Source organism: Ursus americanus, chromosome 24 (genome assembly GCF_024610735.1).
Source record: "Ursus americanus isolate L20-20 chromosome 24, mUrsAme1.1.p, whole genome shotgun sequence".
Lineage (NCBI taxonomy): Eukaryota > Metazoa > Chordata > Mammalia > Carnivora > Ursidae > Ursus > Ursus americanus.
The window spans coordinates 35,011,056-35,021,290 of NC_142150.1; the positions used below are offsets into that span (position 1 = coordinate 35,011,056).

At 44.2% G+C, this 10,235-nt stretch overlaps 1 protein-coding gene across 11 annotated transcripts in view; it reads left to right on the top strand.

The window, feature by feature from the left end:
- CTNND1 (catenin delta 1) overlaps window positions 1-10,235 on the top strand; it is a 47,059-nt gene that overhangs the window by 20,257 nt on the left and 16,567 nt on the right. For 9 of the 11 annotated variants that reach the window (XM_087854881.1, XM_087854883.1, XM_087854885.1 and 6 more), the window contains exons 2-6: window positions 3,298-3,417; window positions 4,653-4,944; window positions 6,923-6,994; window positions 7,726-7,878; window positions 8,277-8,812. In XM_087854881.1, coding sequence (XP_087711007.1) covers window positions 4,750-4,944; window positions 6,923-6,994; window positions 7,726-7,878; window positions 8,277-8,812 — 956 coding nt within the window. In that variant the 5' untranslated portion in view covers window positions 3,298-3,417; window positions 4,653-4,749. The remainder of the gene's footprint in view (window positions 1-3,297; window positions 3,418-4,652; window positions 4,945-6,922; window positions 6,995-7,725; window positions 7,879-8,276; window positions 8,813-10,235) is intronic. The other 2 variants (XM_087854882.1, XM_087854889.1) reach the window with 2 other exon arrangements.

A 10,235-nucleotide genomic window follows, 5' to 3' on the forward strand; every position in this document is an offset into this window, starting at 1 on the left:
TCCCCTGCAAGCTAGTTCTCACAGCTATTTTTGGGCAGAGCCAGGACTTGAACCCCAGGTCTTTTGACCCCTAGTCTGGAATTTTATTTTGTTTTTCCCTTTGAGAGTGTCAAGAATTCCTGTAGTTTATTGGGCTACTTGTAAAGCAGGGAGGGGAGCATGTGGAGACATGTGTGGTTTATTCAAAAGTCCCATTAACACCACCAAGCTCTAGTCCCTTGTGTTAGCTATTTGTGGTAGTGTTTGTATCAGTAACCATATTAATAGCTTGCTGTGTGTCAAGATATTTTTCTAAGCACTTTATATGTATTGTCTCATGTACTTCTCACAACTACCGTTAGGTGTATTTTATTTCCCCCATTTTACAGAAAAGGAACCTGAGGTTTAGAGATTAAGTGGTATTTTGACCAAAGTTCTATAGCTAAGAAGCAGTGGACCTGGGATTTGAACCTAGTCTGATTCTAAAGCCTGTATAACTTGTAAGAATCCTATTTCCAAATTACATTCCTATGGCCAGGTTACAGTAAAATAGGCCATTCCAGGGACTGTGTTATTGGTGATGTTTTCTACCCAGCCACCTGGTTGGCATCGTCTTTCTGGTCCTTCTGGGTATTTGACTCAATTTAACTTTTGGTTTGGGTTTCTTACAGAAGAGACTGAATTCTTACCATTGTCATCGCCTGAATGTTGGAGCCTGGCTGTAGACTCATAGGTCTATAGGACCTATGGCTTGTTACAAGTAAAACCAGTTATAGTCTTAGGGGAAAGTCTAGTCTTAGGGGAATGTCAGGGCTCACTTTATGCGTGGCCTTTCTCTCCTCACTTTGAGAATTCTGTGATGGTCTTTTTGTAGTGAGAGTCAGTGTAATTCATTTGAAAATCTTTTAAGAAAGGTGTTGGCCTGGACTCCTGTGACTTTAATTGCCAAAGTCCATTAATGGTTTGCAGATTCTGGTTTAAAGCATAATTTTTATGCGTATGGCATGGATGAAGACTCCTAAAGTCTGAGTTGTGAAGAGGCAGTGTACTGTAGCTCGCCAGCGGCTTCATTCTCTTCCCCCACTTCCGTCTTTTCCTCCCATTTGTTTCCATTCTCCCACTTATGTCTTATATGTAGACATTACAAATAACCCTTTAACGTAAGGAAAAATGGAAGTCCCCCCCCCCCCCCCGCTTTTTTCCTGTGATGTTTGGGCAGAAAGTGCAAGGACTGTGGAGGAGAAGGGCTGGACTGTCCATCTTATACTGGGCTGGTACTTTCTGGACTTGACAGCATGTAGTAGAAAGAGAACACATTCTTTGGAATGGAATAGATCTGACTTTAAGTTCAGAATTTGCTATTAACCGAAACCTTGGGTAATTTCTTCACCCAGAGCCTATTTTCTCATTTGCAGTAAAACTTCCTTCCTTAGGGTTGTATTACTATGATAATAAATGTAAAACTCTCAGTAATTGCTAGTTCTTTTCACCTTCCCTTTCTCTGTGGTCATAAACTGCTAAGGCCTCAAATAAGGGGTCAAGAACTTATTATAGCAGATGTGTAATGCTGCACTCTGTGTCCCAGAAACACTGGTCTGGGTGGGACTTCCTGGTAAATAGAGTTGGAGTAGGGGAGCCAGCTCATCCACTCCTTAGAACCCAGTTATACTTTTGATCCGGTTAGTCTCACCTACTAGTTCACAAAATAGTTTTGGGCTGAGGCATTGCCATTAAGTAATATAATTGGGAGATAGAAACTAACTCTTGAAACAACTTAATACCTCACATTTGTATGACATACATTATCTCACCTGATCCTCTTAGTAACTCTCAGTTAAACTGGGCTGGTGATGCTGGCACTGCTCAGATGAGAACATGGCAGTGACTTTCTGCCATTGTTGGCTAGTGACAGAGCTAGGACTGGGACTAGTCTTCTGCATCCTATCCTACACAGCCTCTGCTTCTGCCCTCTTTCAGGCAGAAAATCTCCTGATCCTATTAGGCCTAGGAATCTGATCCTCTCTTTCTACTTAACTGTGCTGCCCTCTTCTCCAAAATAGAGCCTGGTGGTCAGCCTTTAAAGCCATGAAGGGTGGGAAAAGATCCTGCGTATCTAGAGCCCTGGGTAGTTTAACTACTAACCTTCCTTAACTCCCTTTATTGAATTAAAGTTGTAGGGGTAGAAAGTAGCTGTTTACGGCAGGATGACAAACAGTTTCTCTGCAGCAGGGAGTGTTGTCACTGTATGCCCCATAATAGTGGTAGTTTGGGCTTTTATTAGCAAAGAAGATTACAGGGCGGAGGCTGCCAGAGTGGTAACTGCAGTTCAGGCGCTGTTGAAATCTAGAACTGGAAGAATCTCTCTTGAGCTTAAAGAGTCCTATTGGTGTGGAAGGATCATAGGTCAACGTTCATAGCGGATAAGGACAGTGCTTAAAATGAAGCAATAGAGATGAGGAGGGAGCAGCATTTTTTTTTTTTTTTTAATGAGGTTGCTTATTAAGATGTTTGAGTGGCCTGTTGGGGTGTACGGTGGGAATACGAAAACTCAGCAACAGACCGGAAGGAAGAACAGGAGTTGATAAGTGACTGTGGGAGCCCGGAGCCAGGGTCGGAGGAATTTAAAGAAGGGCTGCCACATTCTTGGATTTCGGTGCTGGATCCACTGGAAGGAGTCTTAGTGGCGGAGAATTAATTAGGGATTTTATTGGACACCTGTCTATCTGTTCCTCTGGGTGTTCTTGCTTGCAGAATGCTGCATATACTCTAAAGCAAACAGGCCCAAGCATTTGTGTTTGGTAGGGCCGTGGGGAGCGTGGGAAAGGGAACTGAAGCAAAAGGCTCAGCCTAGGCTAGTCCCCACATGTCTTCCTCACTACGACTATTGCGTTGGTTTCTCAGTGTCTTTGCGGACATGCTAGGACTGGGCTTTGAGGTTTCTGCCTTAGAGGTGGGAAGGAGGGGGAAGGGAATTTCAACAACAGAAATTTTTCCCCCCAGTTTGATTGCTGGGAATAGGGGGTAAGTGAACTTTTATCTATAGTATAACCTACACCTGGTTCTGTACAGAAGTATTCCATGACAGTAGAATACAGGTTTTAATAAAAACTACATCCAAGGTCCAGGTATCTGAAGACAGAGTAAAGTCCAAAGGGCATTTGTCACATTAAGCAATTCCAAGTCATATTTTACACGACTCCCTTCCATTCCCAGATTGTCTTTCTCCCAATACCTGCCCTGTTCCTCTTATTTTTTTTAATGTTTTGTGTATATTTTATTTTCCTCTCAATCTCATTTTTCCTCCAAATATTTCTGCAGCTCTCTCCTTCCTGCTTCCTCCTTGCTGTGGTGGCTGGGATGCTTCTCCCATGATATTTTGAATCTAGACTGGGCTGTTCTCTGTGTTAAAACCAATCAGTTACGACCTTCTCTTAACAGGTGTGTATGGAAATATGTTTCTTAAGAATAAATTTTTAAAGTGTCTTTTTTCTTTAGGGGGTTGAGAAGAGGGTGGGAAATAGGGGAAGAGAGTTTATTTTAAAACTTCTAGACATGGTGTATGTTGGACTGGCCATAAAGTCTCCTATAGCCAGTTTGTAAGCGAGACACCCTATGGAGTCCAGTGATGTGACTACTGTGCCCCCCACTTACTGGCCAACTTGCAGGTAATGCAGTAGGGTATGGGGAATTCTTCATTTTTATACAACAATCATACATTGTATAAATAGCACACAAATCCTCTAGATACTTGGATATTTACCCCGAGTTGGAATAAGTAAAGATGTAAAAATATAGTTGGTTTATTTAGAGCTTTCTGCAGGATAACAGGGATGTAGGAAGTTCCCAGCCATTGACTGTCTGGAGGTTAGAATGTGAACTACTTCGAGGGGCAATTTCAGAGTTTGAGCCTAATGTTCATTTTACTCTTTCCCCAAAGAGGTGAAGGTTGCTGCAAGCGGAGCCTTTTTACATAAGAATTTTTTGTGGTTTTACTGCTCTCATGTCTCCTTTAGCCAAGGCCCACGGATTGCCTTCAGTATTATAGAAGGTCTTGAAAGAAAGACTCCTTCATAAATGTATTAAATATGAGGGCCTTCATTTTGTTACCTGCGTTTGATGGTAGGAAGTATTTTACTATTTCTATTTCCGATGAGCATTTTCACTTTGCATATTCACTTAGTAAATTTTGCCACCACTGAGGCAATTTCAGTGTTCAGATTTGGGGATGTAAGTAAGATCTGTAGGTCCGTACTGCTCCCTTAATTCTAGAAATGGCTTGCCCCTGCAGGACAGTGAGTGCTGGTGTGTACTGTGGAGTTACAACTTTCATTGAGTTAATGCCAGCAAATTTTTCCAGGGAAAAATAATCTAATATTAATCTTCTGTCATGACTACAGCCCTTAGCCATATTCTCCCTCTCCTGCCAACAGCGTAGACTTGGATTTAGTTGCACCTTTCCATTCAATGGTTATTTCTGGTGAGGTGTTAAAGGGTAGTGGGCAAAGGATCCTGCTTGAGTGGACACTGGTGATGGGCTCCCAGGCTTGGTGGTGGCTGGCTTTCTGTGTTGCAGTAAAACCACAAGAGGGCATCTTTGGCTCTGGGATTAATGATTCATCTGTCTTCTCTGACCTGTGACCTTTTCTCTCCTCTCCCTTACCTTCTCTCGGTAGTGTGAAGTGAGGGGGGACTTCTCCCTCCTTGCTCCTCCCTCTGTGATCCACACCTTCCTTTTTACCCTGCCCTGCGGCGGCTCCGCCCCTTACCTTCATGGACGACTCAGAGGTGGAGTCGACCGCCAGCATCTTGGCCTCTGTGAAGGAACAAGAGGCCCAGTTTGAGAAGCTGACCCGGGCGCTGGAGGAGGAACGGCGCCACGTCTCGGCGCAACTGGAACGCGTCCGGGTCTCACCACAAGATGCCAACCCACTCATGGCCAACGGCACCCTCACCCGCCGGCATCAGGTAACCCCTCTCTCCATCAGACCTGCAGGTAGGAGTTTGGCATGGTCATAGAGAGGCTATAATACTACTTGGGAAAGTACTTGCCTCATGGTGATGGGCTGCCCAGTGCCCATGTATCATGGTGAACCTTTCCAGTACTGATGTAAGAAATAGGGATATTGCTGCTCTGCTGAGTTGAATGGATGTATGGCGAGAAGCAGCCATCCGACTTCCTGTTTTGTCGAAGTAGGGTTTCTGGTTTGGGATGTAATTCTAGTCGTGGTGGATTATGTAGTTTGGAGCTGTACTTAAGGTCCTTCTGTTTTCTCTGATGTTTTCCCCCCAACTTGGTATCAAACATTCAGGAAGATAAATGCCTGCTTAGTGGTTGGCAAGGTTGGGCATCTTGTACTCTTCAGCTTCAGTTCAGTCTCCTTCAGGGAACAGTCTGCTCAGAAGGTGTGGCAGTGTCCATAAATTGTGTATTCCTGCTCCATATTGTCCTTGTATGCTTGTTTTGTTAGCTTTGCAAATCATGTCTTGGAGGGAGGGGGTCATTGGTAATTCTGTTGGTTAGAGCTTGAGAAGGAGCATCGTGCTGATATTTAACCCAGATAACCACAGGAGCCAGTGGTCTCTGGGCTGGCTGATTCTGTGAGTGACTTGGGGGAGTTGGTGTTAGAAACGAGAAGTATCTTGTGTTTCCTATGGTTTCTCTGGTCTGACTTCACTGTGATGTAATCTGTCTGAGGTTGGTTTTGTGTGTGTGTGTGTGTGTGTGTGTGTGTGTGTGTGTAGAGTAGACCTTGCCTGGTAGACTCCATCTTAAGAGATCTCCGGTGGGAACTAATGACAGTGCTTATGCTTCAATAGTCCTTTCTATTGATTACTTATTTATTTTTTTAAGACAGAGAAGATCCCTCATGCTGAGGAGCATATTGTGTGAGAGGACAAAAGTCCATTTAGGGGACTTCGAGGCAGTATGTTTGCAACATTCCTAGGATTTTTATAGGAACCAGAATAGAGGGTTAGGAATGAGAGGTATATATATTGAAAGGGGAGAGTGGGACTGGTGAGGCTTGGAGGTGGTGGGGAATTCCAGGATTTAGTACTCGGTTTTTCTCTCTTTTTTTTTATTTTTAACTTCTGTTCAGCAGTGAAGCCACACCCTTCCTTCTTCCTGAAAGTAATGTTTAACTTCCTCTCCCTGCAGCATTACACTCCCTATGTAATGGGAGTAGGGTGGGGGAAGTCTCCCAAGGTGGCTGCATCTCACTGTTTGCTGCTATTGGAAGAGAAGCAGTCAAGTATATTTTTACATAGTATAATGTTGTTAGATTATTTCCTGCTGCTCAAAACAGAGCAGCTTATGTTCTATGGCTCTAAAAATTGGTGATGATGATGTTGAGACAACTGTTTTTCCTTGAGGGGAAAAATTGGGGTACTCATTTTCTTCCTGCTTGGAAATGGAGACTCCTGTCTCTCACATCTCTCTTTCAAAAGCTGGCGGATGTGGGGGTTTCCAGTGGTGGCAGAACACGAAGATGCACGGAGCAATAAGGAAGGCTTTGGAAACTCCCCAACCTAGGTTTTCTAACTCTCCTTATATTTTTAAGGACTTACCTGAGTCTCTGCTATTTACTCAGTAAATAGTTTTTGAGTGCCTGTTATGTGCCAAGCATTATTCAAGGTGCTGGAAATATATCATTGAACAAAACTGACCAAAAAATAAAAATACAAAAAGAAGTCTGCCCTCATGGAGCTTACCTTCTTATGTTCCAGAGACCCAGTCTGCCAGTTCCAGGCCCAGTGCCACTTTTGAGGAAAGTGCTAGAACTAAGGAGTGATGTGGTTCTTTTATAAGTACTTGACAGAAGGACTCCAGGCCACAAATATCTTTTTGAAAGCCCTTTTCCTGTTTGGAAAAAAAGATCATTTGTATTTGATAGAGCAAAGGAAGGCGACAAAATGAATTGTCTTCTTGTGGGCTATGTTTCAGAACGGCCGGTTTGTGGGCGATGCTGACCTTGAGCGACAGAAATTTTCAGATCTGAAACTCAACGGACCCCAGGTAATGTCTTTGGCTCAAGGTCTGGGTTTCTTCATTTTTCTCTTCCTACTTCCCTAGCCTATAAGAGCATATTGGTGCCTTGCAAAGTGCCTGGTACATTGTAAGGACCCACCCATTAATTAGCTTCATTCATTTAGGAAAATAAAATAGTGGAGCTTAAATGTATACACGTAGTTGTATTTTGGAATGAGTTTTAATGGCCATTGATCCTGTATTTGATCCCTCAGTTATGGCATCCCTTTTCTGGAATGGGCATGCTTCTATTTCTACCTGAAATCTGGCTGGTCTTGAGCCTTAGGCAGTTTCTAAAGAGTAACGGAGCTAGTCAGAAGATGGTTTTTTTGGGTGATTTTCTGGTTCATCTTAAAAGTTCTTTACTGGTGAACTTTTTTGAAGGATCACTCAGATGTAAATGTAGCCACAGTTAACACAGTTCATATTCACGTCGACGACCAGAACTGGGAAGTTAAATCTGCTGTCTCTGTCACTTGGGTGTGGAAGTGGCTATAGTTAACTCAGTTCATATTTGTTAAATGACTAGACCTGGGGACTTAAATCTTCTGCTCTTTTGTACAAGTTCAAAAGGTGGGGACAGCTACCCCACTAAAACTCCTGGGGCCCATGGAAGATGCATGAGGAGTCTGTCTCTAGGGTGACTGCTTCTCATTGGGTTGGACTGTTGATATATATGGCTTAATAGTCATTCCTTCCTTTTCCGCTTTTCCGTACAGGATCACAGTCACCTTGTGTATAGCACCATTCCCAGGATGCAGGAGCCAGGGCAGATTGTGGGGACCTACACGGAGGAGGACCCTGAGGGAGCCATGTCTGTTGTCTCTGTGGAGACCTCTGATGATGGAACTACTCGGCGCACAGAGACCACAGTAAGCTAAGTCTTGTGTAAGGTCTGGGATAATAGAGGAGGTCCTCCTCTGGTCTTTATTGGTGAGGGGGAGAGATTAAGCACTTAGGGTGGATGAAAAGTATTGATCCGTAGTGAAGGCATAAAGAAAGTGATCTCTGGCTGGACAGGGAAGATAGAAGAGAGGTGGGAAAATTGAATGGAATGGGGAAGGGAGAAGTCTACAAGGTCTATAGTAGCTTCCCTAATAGGCATAGATTTCCTGCCTGGGCACTTCCTATAAGGTGGAGAGAAGGGTAGATGGTAAAATGGAAGGCATTTCTATATAAAGTGAGCTGGCAGTAGGGGTTTGTTTCATTTCTTAGAGAGGTCTAAAATTTAGGCTTATATGGTTCACTCTTTTCTCTTTCTTACGTGAAGGTCAAGAAAGTAGTGAAGACTGTGACAACACGGACAGTACAGCCAGTCCCTGTGGGACCAGATGGGCTGCCTGTGGATGCCTCATCAGTTTCTAACAACTATATCCAGACTCTGGGGCGTGACTTCCGCAAGAATGGCAATGGGGGACCTGGTCCCTATGTGGGCCAAGCAGGCACTGCTACCCTTCCCAGGAACTTCCACTACCCTCCTGATGGATATAGCCGCCACTATGAAGATGGTTATCCAAGTAGCAGTGACAACTATGGCAGTCTGTCCCGCGTGACCCGCATTGAGGAGCGGTACAGGCCCAGCATGGAAGGTTATCGGGCGCCTAGTAGACAGGATGTGTATGGGCCCCAGCCCCAGGTTCGGGTAGGTGGGAGCAGTGTGGATCTGCATCGATTTCACCCAGAGCCTTACGGGCTAGAGGATGACCAGCGTAGCATGGGCTATGATGATCTGGATTACGGCATGATGTCCGATTATGGCACTGCCCGTCGGACTGGGACACCCTCTGACCCTCGCCGACGACTCAGGTAGGGAAGAAAAGGGGAAGGTAAGGGTCTTAAACCAAGACAGTGAAAAGGGGTAGCTCTTCCTTTTCCTTCTACGTGTTTTTTTGAATCAGAGACACTTGTGTCTTCCCTTTTGTGACTTTACCAAATATTGACTTGCTTTTTTGTCTTTTTCATGACAAAGGCCTATATTCTAGATTATCTATAGATAATGACTTGTGGTTACTGGTGTACATCCTGAAGAGTGGCCTTTGCTTCCATGCCAAGAGTTTCTGCTATTTCTGCCCATGATCTGGCTCCCTTTTAGTGATAGGCAGCAGCACAAAGGAGCTTGATGCTTTAGGGCTGTGGGATACTCCCTTGCTCCTGTGAATTTCTTCAGCATCTGGTTTGGTAGTAAGACAGAATTGAGGGTTTTAGGCTTTCAGGGCCAGAATAGACAGTTAAGGGTGTATGTGAGAACCCTTCCTGTGGTGATTTTAGTCTCAAGTTAAAAATAAACCTTGATCTCATCAAAGCCCTGACACTTTGTGTTTTGGTTCCTATGTTTGATTATAAAGTGAAATGGGGGTGGCATCCTTTGAGGGTGGTATATTAGTGACATTCTGAAAGGTCACTAAGCAGCTGCCTATTCTGACTTTGCTACTCATCTGGGGGGATTCTTTGGTGATGTGAAAAAGGGAGTGATTGATGTTTGGGCTGGTAGAAGGTTTGCCTTGAAAGAATGCTTTGGAATGGGGGTTGGCAAACCTTTTCTGTAAAGGACCAGATCGAACTATTTTAATACGCTTTGCAGGCCATATATCATTTTTGTTGAACGTTGTTGTTCTCCTTTTACAACCTTTTAAAAATATAAAAACCCCTTTTTAGCTCTGGGACTGTATAAAAACTGGTTTGGCCCGCGGGCTGCCAACCCTGCTTTAGAATAACTCAGAGACATGGTGTTTTCCAGGCAAGGAAAAATGATAAGAAATAAAGGAGAAGATCTACAGATGTCTTGGTAGTAAGGATATCCTAGCAGCTGTTGAATTTCTGAATGGGGTCCTAACCTTCTAAAGCAAATGCCTTGGTGCTCGTTTTCCTCATATTAGGTAGCTTTAGTTAATAGTGAACTGGGCTGGGCCTAGGGTAGAGGCCCCATTATCTAAGCCTGAGTCATTCACGTTTTAGGTATTGTATCATTTGGACAGCTAGTCTCAACTCCCATGTGACTCACCTTTTATTGGGGCAGGGGGCAGCAGGGTGGGCACCAGACTTCAGCTGGTGCGACTTGAAGCAGTGGTAGATAACAGCTATCACCAAAGGAGTCTGCCCAGGGCGTTGGCCTGTCTGCTTGTTAACAAGTCTGCTTTCCTGACTTCCTCATTAGAGTGATTGGACCTAGGTGGGTGTGGGTGGCCAGGTCATTCTCTGCTGTGTCAATTGATAGAAAAAAAGAGCATTT